Here is a 21,235-nt window from a genome sequence, read left to right as displayed (position 1 = left end):
GGCCTGCTGTGTTCATTCAGCTCTGCACCTTGTTATCTCAGATTCTCCAGCATCTGCAGTTCCTGCTATCTCTGATACGCTTTTGTTGAATTTGGTGAAGGCAATATTGGACAGTGTTCACACTTGGTAAATTAGGTTAGAATTGCCCCTTTGGCTGTCTGTTTGCTATTCTGCTGTGGAATACCTGTATGTGGATGTGGGGTGAGCGATGTTCCCTCTCACCTTTTCTGCCATTGTGCAAACCTCTGAGGTCCGTGCACAGCAGTAGCTTGTGGTACTGGAAGTCGATATGTGGCACGTATATCCATGCGTCCACACCCTTCATGTGGCTGTGCAGCCACGTAGCTTAGAGGAAACGTTGGTGAGGACAGAGCAAAATGCTTCAAACTATAAAGCGTAAGAACATAAGTAGGCCATTCGACCCATCAAGTCTGTTCTGCCATGCAATGAGATCATAACAGATCTGATATTCTACAACTCTACTTTCCTGCCTTTTCTCCATAACCCTTATTGATTAGAAATCTTTATATCTCAGTCTTGAATGAACTTCAGAAATCACCTGAGGTAAAATAAAAATCCATAAATTCAGTTCCCTTCTGAGAGAAGAAATCACTTTCATCTCTATCCTAACTGGAAACCCTTTTTGGGAGAGATTATTTTCTCTGGTCCTAGACTGCCCTTCAAGGGAAACAACTTTTCCAAATCTACCTTGCCACACCCCCTAAGAATCTTATGTTTCAATAAGGTTGCCTCTCATCCTTCTAAGTTTTAATGAGTATAGCTCCAACCTACTCTGTCTGTCCTGATGGGAAATTCCCTCCATTCACAGGATCAACCCAGTGTACTTTCTCTAGACTGCACCCAATGTGAGTATATCTTTCCTTAGATAAGGAGACTGAACTGTTCACAGTATTCTAGGTATGGTCTAACTTGAACGCTTTACGTAATTTTAGCAAGACATGCCCGATTTTTACACTCCGTTCTCTTTGAAGGCCAACATCCCATTGGTCTTTCCTGCTGAGCTTGTATACTAGGTTTGGTGAGTCATGCACAAAGAACCCACCCCCCCAATACCTCTGTGCTGCAGCTTTCTGTAGTGTTCCCCCCGCCCCCTTTCAGCTTCTCTATCCTTTTCCCACTGTATATTCCATCTGTAACATTTTTTTTGCCCACTCACTTAACATGTTTACATCTCTCCGTAGATTGTGTCACCCTCACCACTTGCCTTTCTGTCTACTTCTGTGTCGTTTGCAAACCTGGCGATGGTATATTCACTTCGCTTATCTACGTCATCAATAAATATTGTAAAGAATTGTGGCTCCAGCACTGAAACCTGTGGCATTGAGTTACAGATCCTGAAAATGCCCGCTTATCCCAACACTGTCTTCTAATGGTTGTCCAATCAACTGTTCATGATAATATATTATCTCAAAAACATGTGTTCTTATCTGGTTAAGTAGCCTTCTATGCAGTACCTTATCAAACACCTTTTGGAATTCCAAATATATTACATCTACTGGTTCCTATTACCTATCCTGCTTGTTAGTCCCTCAAAGAATTTTAACATCAAGTCAAGGAGTCTTATCAGCCTTTAGCCCCTTTATTTTCCATGGTACTTCATCTCTAGTGATTGTTATTGTATTTAGTCTTTTCTTCTCCTTTTTATCTGTTGATTATTTAGTGTTTTTGGAATGCTGTTAGTGTCTTCTACCATGAAGACTGATGCAAAGTATTTATTCAACTCTTCTGCTATTATTATTTCTCCAAACTTATTCTGTAAGGGGCCCATGTTCACTTTTTGGCCTATAACTTCCTTTTTAAGAAGTTTTTCCTGTCCATTTTGATGTTGCTTGCTAGTTTACCCTCGAAGTTTATCTTCTCTCTTTTTTTCTTTTTATTGTTTTTAGTCATCTTTTGTTTTTTTTCCAAATAAACTTGCCAAAATCTCTGGCTTACCATTAATCTTTTGTATATTGTCCATTTTCTCTTTCAATTTGATGGTATCATTAACTTCCTTGTTTAACCATGGTTGGTTTATCCCCTTTTGAGAATCCTGCTTCCTTACTGAGATATATCTTTGCTTGGACATGAGCTGTTTTCTTAAATGTCTGACATTGTTCATCACTGTTTTTGACTAAACTTCTTTCCCAGTTCACTCTAGCCAATTCTGTTCACGTTCCTTTGTAATTACCCTTGTGTAAGCTTAGCACAATTATTTCTGACCCAGATACTGGAAATCTGTAATAAAACAGAAATAGTGGAAATACTTGGCCAGTAAAGCAGCATTTGTGGAGAAAGAAACAGAATTCGCCTTTTAGGCCAATGATTTGGATCAGAACTCAAAAAAGTTAGAAGTTAAATAATTTTAATAAGTCCAGAGTTAGAGAAAAGACAGGGAGAGAAGGAAAGAACACAGAGGAAAGGATGTAATAGAGTGAAGAACAGAAATGATTAAAGAACAAAAGAGATTATTGAATGAGGAAAAAAAGGCAGTATGTGGGACAAAAGAATAAACTAAAATTGAGCCTAAAAAAGGTATAAGTGGCAGCTGCACAATCATTACCATGCAGTCAAGATGTAAAGTTATTAAACTCATAATTGAGTTTGGGGCAATGTAGGAGGTCCAGGACAGAGAGGTCCAAGTGGGAATCGGCGGTATTAAGCAAACGATCATCTTACCTGTGTTTGGTCACCCAGTACGGAGGACCATATATTGTGAGCAGTGGACATCATTACATATAAAGGGTTACTTGCATCATGTCACTTGAAACAACATACAACTTTCTCATCTGGATAGCCAAATAGACAACATACCACAACAAACTTTCTGAAGCTCATATCACAGAAATGACATCCGACGTGAATCCTGATAGCAAGACTTGAGAGTTGAACCTTTTTATTTGCATGATTGCCTGCAGCCATTACAGGTGTCTGTGAGACTTCGTACAGCAAATATTGAAAATGAGAACAATCGGCTTTTTCTAATAGTGCTCTGAGACCATTGCCACCAAAAACCACACCCCAAAAAATATGTGTCAGTGTTCTCACGTTGATTCAGAGTTTGTAGTTATTCTGCAGGGGAGGGAGATTGATATTAAATTGGAATGAAGACTATAAGCACATAATCAGGATGAAACATTGCTGTAAAGTTGATGATTGTATAGTACAGTGAAGAAAATTGTAGCCCTGAGCATGCAGATTATTAAAGATTGTTTGTAACACAGTCTTCAGCTAATGAACTTGAGATCCACACTTGAAACTAGTCAAGTGTGGAACTCTGTTGCCAATTTAGGATTTTACGAGGTGCAAGATGTTTAGTTGTTGGTGTAAGTTTAATTGGTTTTGAGACTAGCCTAGACATGTACTTAATGGGGATTGCACTGAAAATTTACTTTAGATGAATGTCAGTCGGTTAGCATTGTTTATGGAGACAGTGCAGTGGTACAGCAATATGCATATTGGCAGAATGGTGTGACATTTAATCATTCACATTACCTTCTCCACCCATCTCCCCCTTGCTTCCCTGTAGGAATTGAAAAATAAAGAGAAAATCTTTCTTTTCAAAGAGGTGAGTGTCAGAAGGCAGTTCTGGACACAAAGGAGATTTTCCCTCATCCAGCCACTCTGCTGTAGAGAGGAGATGTATGTACAGGTAGTTCTCCTATGATAGTTGTGTTCTTGTGTGACCTCATGCTATAGAAAATTGGCATAGAAAATCCTGAGTACTGAAAAAGGCTGATACCCAAAAGGTTGACTGCTCCTTTCCTCCAGATGCTGCTTGGCTTGGTGTGTTCTTCCCACATCCTGTTTGTCTACCATGGATTTCAGCATTTGCAGTTTTTCTGTCTCTGACCAACTTGTACCGCTGCAAAGTCTCTTCAAAGGATGCCCACTTTGAAGATGTTCTCTGCCTCCCTCAGACATGAACTCAGTGAGTCCCTTTGTCACTGCCACACTGCTATGATCTCTTCAGCCTTTCGGCTCTTTAGAGTCCTGAAGAAGGGTAATACACGAAATGCTGATTGCTCCTTTTCTCCAGATGCTGCCTGGCTTGCTGTGTTCTTCCAGCCTCTCATTTGTCTACCTCCCCTTAATTTTGTCTGCTAGTGGTGTCAGTTTGTGGCTATCTACCCTCCAGGTATCTTAGGCTTCAGAGTAGACTCTGATCCTTGAATAATACTCTAGAATTAATCAGCTGTGGCGGGAGGGTGTCCCATTCTTTCAATGCGCCTTAAAGTGGCCTCATCTTCCTGTTCCAATGGTTCAGATTGCTGTTTATTTGAGAAGTGAATAAACTTGTTCTAGCCCAGCTGACTGATTTGGTCATCCACTTCATTACTATTTGCGGCATCATACTGTGCTAAATAACATCTTTTTTTAGTCTGATTGCCTTACTCACTGCAAATGATAGTTTGTGCTTCCTGTTTAACAGTGTTTGGGTCAGAAGGTGACCCTCTGAAACTGTCCATCACCCTGAAGGTTGGGGGAATTGAAACAAATAAATAAGCTGCCCCCTCCGCTTTCCCAGTTCAATTGCTGAAGCTGACTTGTACTAAGTAGGTCAGTGATTTCTGGATCTACTAACAGTTTGCATGGACTCCTGTTGTGAATAGCAGGCAAAGTAGAGCAAGGCTTTAAGCATCTGTGGATTGTGTCTTGACATTTTCAGGATGTAAAAAGGACAGTTGGGAAACAAAACGGATAAATTTATGAGATTGCATAAGTAAGGAAAATGTTATTCAATCACACCTTCCAGCTGCCTTCCTCTCCCCCTCCCATAAAATATGTAAATACTCCAGACACGAACTCTCCAGGCAAACCACAACACTCATCATTGAGAAAGATGAGGAGGACACACCCATAGAAACACTGCTGCCTGCAAGTTACCCTCCAATTAATTCACACATCATCCTGACTCAGGAATACATTGCAGTCCCTTCACTATCACTGATGAAGTAAAATTCAGAAATCCCCTCCCTACTAGCACTCTGTGTACCCATGCCACATGGACTGCCATGGTTCAAGAAGGCAGATCACCACCACCACCACCTTTTTTAGGGGCAATTTAGGGATGGGTAATAAATCTATGCCTTGCCAGCCAAGGCTGCATCCCATGAATAAATAGGGAAAAACTATTTCTCTGTACGAAAATTCCTCTTTCACAGAGATCAGGAGCCCCTGACAAAACAGTTCAGGGCGAAGTATGGTGAAAATGCTTAGAGATTACTTGACAATGCTCACTCTGTTGCCAGTTAAAACAGTCACTGTCTGCCGATGCATATATAATTTGCTGACTCAAAAGCAGAGCACTGATACAGATGGTGTGCCGTACTGTAAACCCCCTTTGTGCAATCCAGAGCTTAAATAAAGAACCTTGTGTCATTGCATTTGTTTGCCTGATGCAAATGATATGAAAATATTAGAACTGCAACCTGAGAAAAAATAGCTTCACAGTTGCATCTGTTACCCTTGTGAGCAGTAAGACCTCATTCAAGAAAGAGTTTGGTACTTACGGTTATACCAAAGACTGGCTCAAAGCCCAAACAGAAAGGGAAATGTTTCAGGGGAAGTATTCAGCAGTTTCACAGGCAGTGCTTCTGTTTGCATTATAACTGTTTGAGTGGAGAGTGCCAGGTTTGTTTAAACCCCTCCCTCACCAGCTGATATTCTTGGAGATGGGGTCGGGGAGAAATGTGTCAATAGTATGGCTCTATCTTGTCATCCAGTGTATGGGTCTATGTTGTGGTACCAGCAGGAGAGCAAAATAGGAGGAAACAGAACTTCTTTTGCAGGGACTCGTAAAAGTTTATGAGATGAATAAAGTCAAAATAGACTCTGAAGAGAAAGTTGGCATCTGGGCTTTGCATCCAGCCAAACATAATTCAACCAAGCTGCTGGAGAGCCCATTATTTTCACCAGGGTCGTGCCATTTTCAACACCTAAATCACAGGGCGATTTAGTGCCTGGTGTTTTAGTTCAAGGGTTGTTAAATTAATGGCATGCGCTACCCCTGTGCAGTGGTTAATGTCATAGTATGATACACTTAAAGCTGGGTTAAGTGGTCATTGCACCAACTCCCAACCTCCAGCACACTCCCATTCCAACCACAGTGGGTTTCATTCAGTTGGATTCTTTTGAAAAGATTTATGTCCTACCAGATAGCGTGCAGCTAAGGAACAATAATTCTGTGTCTTAGTCTGACGTGTGCCTGGCTGTTAAGTGTGGGATGAGAGGTGTGTGTGAGAGTTTGCGGACTGGGTGTTGGTGTGGGTTGTGGGGGGCAAGTTCACTTTTGGCAGTATGGACACATTGTTGACAAATTTAGGAAGTTGGCTAAGTGGGAGGAGACTGAAGTGATAATGGGCAGGTGCGCTAACCAGCTCAATGTGACTCAATGTCCCACAAGGATCTATGTTAGGGTTACAACGACTCACCACGTTTATAACCACTTAACTGATGGGATAGAAAGCTACATATTCATATTTGTAGGAAGCACAAAGAAAGGCAACACTAATTGGTATAAATGGGAGCATTAAACTAAGAGAGATTAATGAATGGATTGAATGGAAATGCTTTGACAAATATATTTCAATGCAGAAAAATGTGAGGTCCTGCTCTTTGGGCCTAAGCATGATGAAATATAGTATTTTCTAAATGTTGAAAACTTGAATAAATGGAAGTTCAAAGAGGCTAGTGGAGTTTGGTTAATAGTTCAGTTAATATGTTCACTGTTAGGGCTAAATAAATAAATTGTTACTTGTTGCTTATAGAGTGACTGTCAGGAGTTTATTTCATTTAACGACTCCATTATAAACAGATGTGGAGTGTGAGAGGCAGGTTATACCACTTTTCACACTTCTTTTAACGGATTATATATCGAAGTGATCCTCTCCAGGTGCTTCAGTTTTAGTTATCGGGGTGGGGGGTCGATCTCTGCTTTGTCTATATTGTCAAGATCAATTTGTCTAAATGACATGCTAATACCAGGAAAGACCAATAAGGAGCATGTACACGTTTCCCTGAGGCAGGTGTGCGCCTTAGAATGGAAAAATATGAATGTTTGATTTGATTTGATTTAAGGTTTTTAAGTTATTTAGAGGAATGGATCTGGGAGCAGATTGAGCAAAATGTTTGTTTTTGTTTTTGCTGCTGCGGGGATCTAAAACTAGAACATTTAATCTGAAAGTAGGATCCAGAATCTTTCATGATTGAAACTAGGAACCATTTCTTCACTCAAAGGTGATAGAAGTTTGAAATTGTCTTCCACACAAAAAGAAAGGATTCAGTCTTGGATGTGACCGAGGCCTGCTCCACCTGATCTAAGTGTAACGAGATCCTGTGGCACTGTTTTGAAGAAGACCAGAGGAATTTATCTCTGGCTTATATTTAATCCTTGACTGCAAGCACCAAAACAGATAATTTTACTTTATTACATAATTTGTGGGAGTTCGCAGTGTGAAAATTGTCATTTCCTACATTAGAACAGTGACTACACTTCAAACTATGCCAATGGCTGTAAAGTTTGAACCATCCAATTGTCAGGAAAAGCACTATGTAAATGTAAGTCTTCCTTAACACTAGTGTTGTTCCTTCAAGAGGAGGGAAAGTCCTGCCAGAGATTACATTGGACATTAGTCTTGCATTGGCTTCAAGTGCAGCTTTGATTTCTCTTTTTAAAGGAACTGAACAGCCTACCCAGTGTACAGCCAGTATAATTCAAGTATGGGTCCTTAGCCCCTTACTATTTTTATAACAGAAGTTCTAACACGTTGCATCAAATGTTCTTTAAGGTCCACCACAGCCTTCCTTTAGCCATTGTCACCCTTGGTCTGGTGATATTTCCTGAAGGTTCTAAGCCTACAATGTGAGCCTATTTTTTTTTATCTCCTGCCTCCTGCTCTGTCTCTGCCCCATCCCTCTCATCGACTGCCACTTAGCCATTTTATTTGAGACTTTCTTAGGAAGATTCATTAACTGTTGTTATTTTGTTTATTGTTTTTGTAGGTATAAGTCCAATGAAGATTATGTTTATGTGCGAGGGCGAGGAAGGGGAAAGTATGTGTGCGAGGAATGTGGGATTCGCTGTAAGAAACCCAGCATGCTGAAGAAACACATTCGCACACACACAGACCTCCGGCCATACGTCTGCAACTATTGTAACTTTGCGTTCAAAACCAAAGGTGAGAAAGTCTTTTCTCTTTCTTGCGCCTCAAAGTTTGCAGTCACACCCCACACCCTCCGCCCATTTCCATACCTCTCCAAAGCCAAGCCCTGGGAGATGCCACAACATGCCTGATCCTTGGTGACCATCACCATGGGAACAGCTGATGGGAAACCCTGTCATACATGGCACTGAGGTCTAGGCCTAGTCTACATCTGCTTAGACATCTGACCTCCACTACTATGGGGGAAAGGGAAATGCTGAAAATGGCAGAGTGGCTAGATGAGAGGTTGGTTCAGTGGAAGCTTAGTTTTGCTGTGGTTCACAACAACAAGGACTAGCATTTATTGGCATAATTAATGTTGTAAAGTGTCACAGCATCATTTTCAAACCATTCCAAGCAATATAAAGAAGGATTTTAAGACAGATATCCAAACAATTAGTCAAAGAAGTAGGTGTTTTTGAGCATTTTAAGTGAGCTGAGAGACAGGGACCAGATTAGAGAGGGAATTCCAGAAGTTAGGACCCAAGTTAGATAGAAATTGACAATGCATGAGAGGCTAGAACTGAAGAGTGCAGAGATTTTCCTGTCCAGCTAGAAACTAAAGAAAATGTGTGAGAACAAAATTCAGGGTGATAATAGAACAGCAGAATGGTTATAGCTCAGAAAGAGACCATTAGGCCCATTGTGTCTGTACTGACCTTCTGCAAAAGCAACTCAACTGGTCATACTTCGTAAATTGTTGAGCAACCTTCACAGCCCAGGATTGCATCCCCTATATCATTTTGAGCATGCGAAGGAAGAGGACTAAACAGGAGAATCTATCCGCTGTTTCTCACTGTGACCCGAAATTGGATTCGACCAAAGTCATTCATAACACTACTTAATTATTATTTGTTTTGCCTCAGTCTCCTGAGCTAACAGTTTGGCAGATGTGGGATGGATAATTTAAAGGATGTTGGTGGAGCATGTGATGTTGAAGGTGTGTCCATTAACTCCTTCAGAAAGGAACTGCATACATTTCTGAGGTTGGAGGAGATGAGACAGGCACAGACTAAGGACATTCAGTGGGAATTTCTCTAAAGAAAGGACTTGCATTTGTACAGTGCTTTTCACAAATTCAAAATATCAAAAACGGCTTACAACCAATGAAGTAGCTTTGAAGTGTAGTCCCTGTTGTAATGTGGGAAATGTGGCAGCCAATTTGACCACAGCAGAGTTCAGTAAAGAGCTGTGTATTAATAAACAGATAATCTGTATCCGTGATATGGTTTGGGGAATAAACAAGACAAAGGTATGCTTCTTCAAAATAGTTTCCTGTATTCATCTGCCTGAGGTGGCAGTCCCCACTTCAGTTTAATGTTTCATTCTAATGGACAATAAATGATGCAGCACCATCTTGCTGCTGCACCAGAGTGTTAGCCTGACTTGAACCTACAATCTTCCGATTCAGAGGCAAGTGTGCTGTCCACTGTGTTTTACTGACAAGCTGCTGCTCCTCCCAAATAATTCTAAGTCCCGTGCAGTGACTTGGGCATCTCTGGTTTTGATCCCAGAGCCTAAGGCAGTTTGGTTGATTTAAGATGCAGGACAACCACGACTTCGCTGAAAGAGGGCTAACTGAGCGATTCCTGTTCCTATAAATCAGATCCACTCCCTCCTGCTGTGTGAGCAGTGTTGCTTTGAATCTGAGGTTTGCGTAACTAGCTTATCACGGGGGAACAGTATCATGCCGTAAAGCGATGAATTGAAAATGTCGGAACATATTTTGAAAAGTAAATAGAAAGTTTCCAGCTGATGGTCTTTTTTGGAACACTCAGCAGACTGGAAGCAAAATCCAAACAGCTGTTTCAGGAAATTTGGTCTTTAATCTGAAGGCACTTGCTGTTCTAATAAAAGGTATTTTGTACTGTTTTGTTAACTGAGAGGCCCACCTGCCCTTTCTAGAGGAATAATTTTCTTTGGCAGTTCTGTCTGTCATGTGGGTGGTACACGCAGGGGTACTGCCAGCTTCTGTTGATCTCTGCATTCTCAGATATTAGCGCAAATTTATCAGTTCGCTGTAACTCTCTCAGAACCGCAGGCTTCCATCTTGGTTGTTGCAGAGAATTTTTCCCTACGTTCATAAATGATTGTGTCATTGCCATGTTTTTTTTTTCCACCAGTCAATGTATTTTGCTGAATATGTGTCAGAAGCTGAACAAACAAGTTGCACAGTTGTGGTTCTGGTGCCGACAGAAAAGAGAGGAAGACTTGCATTAATTATAGCATCTTCCATGACATCAGGACATCCCAGAAGTGCTTCTCAGATTTCCAATTGCTTTTGAGTTTTGTAATATCAGACAAGCAGCATCCAAGTTGCACACAGCAATCTTTCTCAAATGGCAATGTGATGATAATGTTTTAGTGATGTTGGTTGAGGGGGAAAATATTGATGAGATTGCAGAGAACTTGTCTGTTCTTCGCATTGCACTATGGGATTATTTGGGATCCATCCGCGAGGACTGAGAGGACCTTGGTTCAACATCTCATCCAAAAGACGGCATCTCTAAAAGCATGGCACTCCCTTAGTTCTGCAATAAGTATGCCCATCTAGATTATGGGTTCCAAACTCTGGGGCAGGTTTACACCCATAAATTGCTGGCTCAAAGGAGCCTTACTACCAATGCAACATTAAATACTATTCAACAGTGAAACTATGGGCAATATGGCTCTAATTTGCAGACTGTAACTCCAGGTCTTAGAATCTGTAAACAGTGGGTATAGTTTCTTACTGTATCTACTCCACTTGACTTTGATCAAATCTCCCATTAATCTTCTCACTACAAGAGAATACAACCATAGTTTGAGTAATTTCTCCTCAAAATCTAACCGTTGATATCCATGTATCATTTTGGTAAACCTTAATTTGTCTCAGGTATGACCTTAAGGTGTTGTTCTCAGAAATGCATACAGTACTCCATCTGTAATGTACCTCATGCCTCTTCCCTCCCAAGGTAGTCAAATGGCCCCATGGCATACTTGATGTTTGGCCTGTTTGGTGCAGTGCTGAAGGCCTGCGCGATTGCAAAAAGCCACTCCTCAATAAGTATCGTAGATCATGGTATATATGTTGAGCCGGGTTATATAGCAGCTCAAGATTTTTTTGGTGCTGAAATTAACATCAAGGGCTACACTTGGCAATGTACAAGTCAACCCCCAGTTCTGCTAAGAAATACTTCACTTGCATTTGGAGTCAGCTTCAATCATTCGCCTTGGAGATGCACATTTTATCCCTCTCATGGAATCAAGCAGGTGGTATCGGATGCATTGCCAAGAAGATGGGTTGGAGCTTTAGGCACATTCACACAGACCAGGCTCTGGTGAGCTGTGAACAGAAATAGACATTCCTGCAAAAAGCTTAAGATGCAAGATTGGTTTCAAGCTAAAAGCCATTTGCTAAGCCTTCACATTACGAGGTGGCAGCAAGGGCATTTGGTGTCTATGAATACCTGGTGCAGGAATGGAAGAAGAGAAAATGTGTCTTGAATAATTTGCCCAGGGCCAAATGCACCATGAGAACAGGGACCTGGTCTCAAGAAGCATGTGATAGAATGAAAACCATCAGAATGCTTGCATTATCACCAGAAGTACCGCGTGTATATGCACCCTTGAGGGGTACAAATAAAACGTTGAACCCACCAAAGATCTCCAAGAAAGTTAGTTGGTGTAGCCACTTTGCGGAATGAAATAGCGTAATGTTGCAGCAGAAGATCAAGATGGCTCAAAGACTGCAAAAAAAAAATCAGTCAGTTGAATGACTTTGAATTCCTGGCATTAAATGCCAAAGAAAATGAATTTGATAGTTTTTAAAACATTTTGATTGAGGTTAAAAACATCTTTGAAGAGTTACTTCATTCACAAAAAGTGTCACATTGATTTAAATTGAATCACTGGTGTTATGTTTTGTTTTGCATTTCAAGATAGCAATCAGCTACACGAATACTGGAGGTTCATATTTTATACTCAATGTGTAATTCATGTTAGGACTCTTGTGCTACAGTGGTGATGTCCCTACCTCTGGACCAGGAGTGCTTAAAACTCGTGTTCCACCTGCTCCAGAAGGGTGTAATAACTCCTCTGAACAGGTTGATTAGGAAATAAGTATACTTCACGGTGTAATGATAGCAATTTTACCTTTTGGGCTGTGTTCAAATCCCACCTGCTTCAGAGGAACGTCTGAATAGATTGACTGAAAATATCGATAATTTGGCTCATATTTTTGGCAGGGTTTTGAGCTTTTAAACATCCACTTTTATAATGTGATCTTATTTGGAGTAAATAACTTCTAAAATTGCTGCTGGTACAGTGTTAAAACAATTCATATCTTTGCCACGTTTCAAAAGTAGAAATTTTGTATTTCAGGTCTCTCGCATTCACATTCTTTTAATATTGGTCATAATTACATTTCAAGAGGATTTTGAGTCTGAGGCTAATTTATCATTGGAAAACACACTTGCATCTTTTCCCTATTGTCCTGAAGCAGGGCTGGGGAAACTGACATGATTGTTCAGCACAAAGACTGGCTTTTACTCATTGCAAGTACAGGATGAGAGGATGTTTTCCTTCATAACACTGGTCATGGTCACAAGCTAAATTAGTTCTGACAGTCTCAAATTAGGTTTCTTAAGAGCTGAAGGCCACAATTACAGCAGAAGAACAGGCTCAAATTGAGTGCTAATTTGACAACTTTGGTCATTGAGATGGCCTGTGTCAGAGGGATTGTCGAGAGATGGCCATGTCATAGCTGCCTGTTAGGGTTGTTCTTTTCTCCATATGTTCTTAGGGTGACCCCCTTGTCTGAAATAAAAAGGGAATATCAGCAGGAAGGAGGAATTCAGTTAGCATTTCAGTTCGATGACCTTGTATCTCACTTCTTTTTTAAACTGGTACTTAAACTGTGCTATAGTTGGCCCGAGGGTATGCAGTGTTGTCTACAGGTGAAAGATAAGTACAATAATCCTTTGCTTACTGTTCTATTTAAGACAGAAATAGATAGGTTCTTGTTGGTAAGGGGATCAATGGTTACAGGGAGAAAGCAGGAGAATGGGGTTTGGAAACATATCAGCCGTGATCGAATGGCAGAACAGGCTCAATTGCTCAAATGGCCTAATTCTGCTGCTTGTTCTTATGGTGGCCACATTCCTGAAAAACACAACTTTAAAAGAAACATTTGAGCAAATCTGGTTTTCTTGTTACAGGTATTGCAAAATCAGTTGTTTGTCTCATAGAACCTTACTCTTCAGAGAAATACATCATACCATCTACTGGGTGTGTCTAATGGAAAGAGATGCCTAAGGTTCTTTGTGGACTACTGCTCTAAAACACATACCGTGTTCATAAATATAGCCGTGTTAAAAATGAAATAAGTTTAAAGTTGTCCAAAAGAAATGTGCAAACTCTTTTTACTTCATTTCTGCACAGAGCATTTCCCACTTGTCAGCCCTTCCAATCACCAGCCTTCCCAATCCCTATTTTTCTCTCTCTTTCCTGTTTATTCTCACCATCTGCTTCCTTTTCCCAAATACTTGCTGGGAGCGAGGGCTTGGGAAACAGAAGCGAGTGTGAAGACTCGAGATAGGGAGTGGGAAGCAAGTGGGAAAGATGGCAACTGGGAAAGGTGGCTCCAAAATGACAGTAATTGAGTCACGTGATTCTACATGAGCCTCGTACATGTTGATGCTAAAACCGAAATCCTGACACTAATTGCACATATCAGCCTCATTATATTTGCAATGTTAAACTTAAGACAGGGCAACTTGAAAAGCGGGTTTGTTGTAGCATTTTGTTGAACATCTGTCAATCCTTGCGAAGACAATGCAATGCAGAGCTGGTAGGAAAATCAGAATGAAGCAGCACAAACGCAAGGCATTCAGTCTTTGATACTGTGCCAGCTGTTTAAAGAGCTACGCAATTAGCCACACTCTTCTGTCCTTACCCTGTAGCCCTGCAACCTCTGCACTTCATGTATTCATCCGATTCTCTTTTGATAGTTAGTTAGTTAGTTATTTATTTATTTATTTATTTTTGAATCTGCTTTCACCTCTCTTTCTGACCATTGTTTTCCAAATCACAGCAGCTCACTGGGTTTTGCAAACAAAGCTTTCCCCCCCCCACTCCTTTCTGGTTCTTTTGTCAATTCTTCAATCTTTGTTTCAATGCCTTCAATCTTTGTTTTCTACTAATCTACCCTTCTGCCACTTAAACACAATATCTTTAATGATTCTGCTAATACTGTTCATGATTTTAAATAATACTATTAAATCTCCCCTTTGTCTGCTCTGGAGAGAAAAGCCCCAGTCTCTCTAATCATTCCATAGACACCCTGCACCCCTGGCAGTGTTCTGGTTGAAACACAATGGTCTTCTGTTGGAAGACTGCAATTGATTTAAAAAATGACCAGTACTCCTGACACCAGCTCCGCTGAAAATGGAAAGGGGAATTCTGAACCCAGTCAGCTGAATTGGAACAATCATGACTCGCTTTGAGTCTTTTCCCACAGCCTTCAAATGTGATGCTGCATAAGACAGACCAATGTCTTCCTTCTGTGCTGCCTGCAGGACAACCATACGGATGTAAAAGATTCCCCCATCACTATCACACTAGAAGAGCAAGGGCATTCTCCTCTTTGTCATGGATCGGTTTTTATCTCTCAGCCCATATCTGTCTGATCAGTGCCATATTGCTGTTTGTGGGAACTTGCTGTGCGTGAATTGGTTGCCATGTTATGACAGTGACTGAACTTCACAATGTACTTCATTACGGTTAAGGTGCTTTGGGAAGGCCTGTAGTTAGAAAGGGTGCTAAATAAATACAAGTCTGTCCTTTCCTTATGTCTTCAGTTTTACGCCTGCGCTGAATTTCAAAGTCACCGTCTTTACCTTTGCAACTTTAGACATCCCCTAATGTAAAGCAGATGCCACAGCATTTAGCAGTGTGAGAGTTGCATTGCTGGCCCAACCACTGGACTGATGTGAGGGGTCATCAGAATATACTGAACACAACAATTGCTGGAGATCACAGCAGGTCAGACAGCTGACCCGCTGTGATCTCCAGCATTTGTCATTCTCTGTACAGATTCCAGCATCTGCAGTAATTTGCTCCTACATCAGGATATACTGAGCAGGTTTGGCAGCATATGTGCAGAGAAAAACAGTCAAGATTTCTTTTCCTTTGCTTGCGACTACTGAGGTGCTGTTGAGATGGTGCAATAATGCATGTGCTGTTTTATGCAAATTTGGTTAACCATGTTGATGATTAAAGCCACTGATACTTAACCCTTCAATAGTTGCTTTATTGGGCATAGCAGTAGAGTTTCAGTAGCAGGTATTGGCACCAGCATTTCAACAGCCTCTAATAAAGTTAAATTATCACCAGCACCATCGTCGAGAGATACTTTGTCCTAAGATGTTTTGTAAAGAATAGGAACTGGATGTCACTGTGCTAAAGGATGGAAAAATGAAAACTGAGTTTAAGCTTTGGTTTACATGACAGAGAAACTTTGAATAATACTTGCAAGTGATCTCTCTTCAGGCACTACCCCCACCCCTTTGTCTTGATCCATGCTCAGAATATTCTAACATCCCTCGATCAGGACTGCAACAAAGATTGTTGCCTTGCTGTATGCATGTTCATGATATTTCCTGCTAACGTTCTCTGGCACAAAACTAACATTGACTGAAGTGTCAGCTGTGGCTCAGTGCCAGGTATTCTCCCCTCTGAATCAGATGATAGTTAGTTTGAGTCTCCCTTCAACAACCTGAATACAAATCCAATCTGACACTCCCAATGCTGTTGAATGGTCTGTTTTTCAGACGCCATATTATACCAAGTTCCTTGTTGCCCTCTGAAGTGAAAAATCCTATGGCACAATTTGAAAGAAGAGCAGTGGAGTATGCCTCACTGTGCTGTATTTATTCCTTAACTGACGTCACTAAAAACAGACAATCTGGTCACTAACTCGATGCTGGTTGTGGGATTTTTCTGTGTGCAATTTGACTCTTCCTGTATGTAATTTGGCTGCACCACTGCTGCAGTGACTACTCTTCAAAAAGATTTTGGTTGTAAAATGCTTTGGGGCAGCCTGAGGTTGAGAAAGGTGCTATGTAAATGCTGGCTCTTTCTTTTGTGGCATGAACATGAAATAATTGAAGTACAGAATGGGAAGTGAACCTTGATCTTTTAGCCTCAGTGGACCATTGTGACGGTACATTTGTTAAACCTCCGTCGCTGTGTGCTGGGGTGAGGGAGGCTTGTGCCTCACATTGCTAAAATGTATGCATTTAGCTGTACATAAAACGCACGATGCATCAATTCTGAATGTTGTGCTGTCACAGATGCTGTATTGCTAGAAACTGATTGCAGGAACCTCAACAGTCAATGAGAGGCTATAAAATAGACAAGCAGAGGGGGAAAAATATTTGAGCATTTGAGTCATTTAGATCACAACCTTGCTGTCACCAGGTGATAGATCAGCTTCGCCTCTTCGCCCAGCCAATGCTGAGCAACATTACAGCACAGTATCATTAGGTTGATTTATGAAGCTTTGGAAGGAGATTGCCTGAGGAAGCAGATTAGCCTCATTCAGACGTTAATTGAGCAGAGACTGGCCATTCAGCCAAGTAGCAGCCGAATGTGATTTACTGCCTCAAAACCAGCTAAACTCCTCACTGTTTGTGTTCTTCAGGGAACTTGACAAAGCACATGAAGTCAAAGGCTCACAGTAAGAAGTGCCAGGAGATGGGAGTGGCTGTTGCATTAATGGAAGACGTGGAATCTGAAGAAGGTACCTTGGGCATGTTGCATCAATTAATCCCGATGGGAATGTTTAATGATTTGTATTTTGAACTGCTGCTTCAGTGTGGCCTTCACCCTAACAACAGGGCTTACAATTTTCTGCCAGAAACAAGTAACCAATCAGTTGATTTGAGCGCATTCATAGGTCATTTCAAAGGACTGAAGGTTATTTCCGTTGGGTTCACAATCTATGGGAAAAGTAGCAAAGGACCTATCTGTACTGTCACTCTGTCGTGGCTGTGAGTTAAAGTGCTCTCATTGACATGTGCCACAAATGCACATTGCAAATTTACAACCTCCTACTCCATTAACCTTAAACAGGAAGATGGGGGGCAGTTTCTGTTGCCCAGTTAGTAGTGTCTCTGCCTCTGAGCCAGAAAACCTGGTACTCATTAATCACGGAGGGTGCAATTTTCATATGGTTCAATAGATTAATCATTAGTTTGTGAACACTTCTCATCTATTGTCCAAAGAGGGAAAAGAAAATTAAACCCAAAATGCAGGCTGGGAGCTCGCAGTTTGTAGAACATGATCCAGTGTACATGTCAGGGAGAAGCCAAGGGGTCCTTACGCAGTACAAAAGTGTTTACAAAATTTCCCACTTTTCTCTCCTTTTTGGGGGTTTTAGTGGGATGTTAGGTTCGTCTTTTGGGTTGTGTGCCACGTTGGAAGAGCAGCCTGTACTGTTGCTGGAGAAAATTAAATGCAACGCACATTGTTGACCAACAACTTGCATTTATTTAACCTCGTTAACATTGTAGAATATCCCAAGGTACTTCACAAGGACAGTAATCTGATTCGGAGCCACACTGGGCGATATTAGGACAGGTGACCAACAGTATGGGCAAAAAGGTAAGTTTTAAGGGACATCTTCTTAGAGGAGAGAGAGAGAGAGGTACAGATAGACCAACCTCTTTGAATTTCTGACTGTGCTCCTGTGAAGCACCTTGCAATGTTTTACCAGGCTGAAGCCACTGTATGAATGAAAGTTGTTTGTTGTTGAATCTGAGCCATCCAGGCACTTAAGACTGTGGTGAAAACAGAAATTGCAGGAGAAACTCGGCAGGTCTGGCAACATCAGAAAGGTCACTGGACTCAAAATGTTAACTCTTTTTTTTCTCCATTTATGCCAGACCTATTGAGTTTCTCCAGCAATTTCAGTTTTTGTTTCAGATTTCCAGCGACAACAGTTCTTTGTTTTATTTAAGATTGTGGAACTAGTTAATAATTGCCCTGTGAATGAGATGGTTGATTTATATGCAGAAAAATCTGTGCTGATATCAACCCATCTGAAGTAACACTTGACACTTAGCATTGGCCCTCAGTACTCCTCAAGTCATTTGGAGGTCTGCCTACATTTCCATCAGAGGCCACCTGCCCAGGAAATAATCTCAGCACGATCGGGTTCCAGACCCTGTTCCGTCATGTGAATCATCAGCTGAGTGAGCTTTGCGCTGAAAGAAAAATACCTGACGGACGGCTCCGAGGTTCCCAAGTCGACCAGATTAATCTCCGTCATTTTTTGAACTGATGCCAATGTTGGTTGACGTGATAACCCTTCTTGTCATTAGTGAAGATTACAGTCACAATATCTGAGCATGAAACTTTACCTGTAATCAAAGGTTAGCTGCTGTTCATTTAGGCGAGCCTAAAGGTGAAGAACTAACATTTCAAGGATGCATTTGACATTATCAAATTTTTGAAATTTGTATTGAAATGGAATTGCTGCCACATTTAGTTCACAGAGAGATCGAGGTCCCCTTGAGGTTAGTCACTGTGTAGAATTTCAGGTTCCTGCACCAGAGGTCATGGACGATCAATGGATAGAGGAATAGCAGACTGGATCCATTGGGAACTTCAATTCTCGCTGTCCTAATACCCTGTAATCTGCAGCCAGAGAATCTGCTGCACTCCCAGGCCCAGAGCAAATTAAATCGTTGATATGCATTGACATCATTATCCCTGTCAAAGAACTGGAGTTGAAGAGGGACTGATGGCAGGATTTAGAGCAGTATTTATTCTACAGTAAACAAAGTCTATTTAGAGTAAAGAACATAATGTTCTTATGAGGAATTCAGAGTTCTACCTACAGACCCAGAACCTTCTGTTATCAGATGTGCTGTGCAGTGAAGTTTAGAGGTATCGTTATTCAGAAGTGCTTGAGGTGAGATTTGTGATCAAAATGACCAAGGCAAGTTGGCTTTTTGTGAATTATTTAAAAACATGCACCTGAGGCAGATACATCAAAAGAATGAGCAAAATCTTTAGTTTCCCAGTCTAGGCTTTGGGAATCCCAATCCAGAATTGAGTGTAGAAACTAGGCTGACCTATCAGTGTGTTACAGAGGGAATATTGCTTTCAGGTGCCACCTCTAAAATACCATGTCAGACAAAGGACCCATCTGCCCCCTCAAGAGGACATAAAACTGTTGTTGTCAGTACTTCAAAGGACAGAACTCCACTGTATCGTGGTCAGTATTTAACCCTTGACCGACAAGACTGAAATGTGTTAACTGGTCTTTATCGCATCGCTGTTTGTGGGATCGTACTGTGCATACATTGTTTCCTATCATTGCAACACCGATGGCACTTCAGAAAAGTACTTGATTGCCCACAGAGCACATTGGAACATTGAGAAGGTGCCAGAGCTGATACCTGATATAGTTCGCAGCTGTTTATATTAAAGATAATAATACAGTAACCACTGATGCAGACATACTCGTCTATATACTCCACTGTCCTGAAAGAGTTTTATAAAGAGTGAGGTTGCTTCTACAGCTCTCTGACTAGCCAAGTGTGTGATGGAGCCTGTCACATTGCAATCAGCTAGACAGCCCCTGAAATAGCATGACCTATGCTGATAGCAGTCAGGGGGAACAGAAGCTATTGCTCTTTGCTTCATTGCCCATTTGGGCTAGGATGTAAAGTGCTACTTCTGTAGACAGGGTCAGCTTGGCTGTGATACATCCCATAATTGAATAGCTAGACCTCCTGTGCTTGGATAAGTTACGAGAGGGGCTGAAGGCAGGACTAATCCCAATAGGATGTGTGCTTTCGGAAGAACCGGGGAAAAAATTGAGTGAAGGCAGTGACTTTAAAAAGGCCATTAGTGAGTTCAGATCAACAACAATAACTTGCAATTGTAAAGCACCTTAAGTGTAACAACTTCCCAAGGTGCTTCCTAGTAATGTGCTTCTGCGAAATTTTGTTTAGTAACATGAGCAAACAAGAGTATAAGTGACAAAAATAGTACATGTGACAATAAAATCTAAACAAAATCAAAATAGATGGATCTAAACGTGGGTCTAAAAAGAGAAAAGTGAAACAGCCAGGTTAAAGGAAAGGTGTGTGATCCTGAGTTTAGGACCATGCACACCCACCAATCCCAGCACAAATGTAGTCAGGACAAATAATTGACCAGAATCTAAGGAACACATTTCTTGAAGGATTTTAGGGCTGGAGGAGATTGCAAAGATAGGAAATGCAAGGTTAAACCGTGTTGATTTAATTACAAAAGACTTTAGCTAGTTGGAGTGTATCGGGTCCACTAACAGGAGTACTGTTTGCGTAAGGTTAGCATTTTGCTTTTAATTGTTTTCATCTCTGTGGATGGGGATAGAAAGAATTGATAGCTCACACCTGGAATGACTGCAGTGATCGTCTGTGGGAATCCAAGAGGAGCTTGTCTAAGCCAGAGGCTCGTATATTGAAAATATCGAGTAATTTTTGCTCAATGGCCCCTGCTATTACTGAAAGGGCAAGAATAAATGAAGCCTTTTGATAGCCAGTGTGATGGAAGCAGAGTTTCCAGTGGTGTGTGTGTGGCAGTCTGTCATTTCTGATCACTTACGGACTGGCCAGTGATATCATAGAATTACAGCACAGAAACATACCATTTTGTCCAAATTGTCCATGCCTACATTAATGTTTCATCTAATTCTGTTTATTTTAGTCTTCGATTCCATGTGCTGTGTGTACTTGTATCATTTCCCCTTAAAGGGCTGTATGTTATTCCATGTGACAGACAGTTCCACATTCTAACCACTCCCTGGGTTTTGACATTCCGAGGAAGCTATTTGATAAATACAACAGTGATCGCAGAGCTGAGAAATATTAGCAAAACAACAGTTCAAGGAGGCAATGTACCTAATGTCTTGTCATTTTTGTGGATTAATAACTCCAATGTAATGATAGTTTGGTTTCTAAAACTCAGCCCAAGCGGAAAACGGTCCAGTGAGA

The 21,235-nt window shown here is 41.1% G+C and overlaps 1 protein-coding gene across 7 annotated transcripts in view; it reads left to right on the top strand.

Moving 5' to 3' along the window:
* LOC109918665 (transcription factor HIVEP3) overlaps window positions 1-21,235 on the top strand; it is a 350,987-nt gene that overhangs the window by 320,018 nt on the left and 9,734 nt on the right. For all 7 annotated transcript variants that reach the window (XM_048613197.1, XM_048613198.1, XM_048613200.1 and 4 more), the window contains 2 exons: window positions 8,005-8,180; window positions 16,888-16,986. In XM_048613197.1, coding sequence (XP_048469154.1) covers window positions 8,005-8,180; window positions 16,888-16,986 — 275 coding nt within the window. The remainder of the gene's footprint in view (window positions 1-8,004; window positions 8,181-16,887; window positions 16,987-21,235) is intronic.

Source organism: Rhincodon typus, chromosome 27 (assembly GCF_021869965.1).
Source record: "Rhincodon typus isolate 14 chromosome 27, sRhiTyp1.1, whole genome shotgun sequence".
In the NCBI taxonomy this organism is placed as follows: domain Eukaryota; kingdom Metazoa; phylum Chordata; class Chondrichthyes; order Orectolobiformes; family Rhincodontidae; genus Rhincodon; species Rhincodon typus.
Note: the sequence above shows the minus strand (reverse complement) of the source record. Positions and strands in the feature narration are given on the sequence as shown.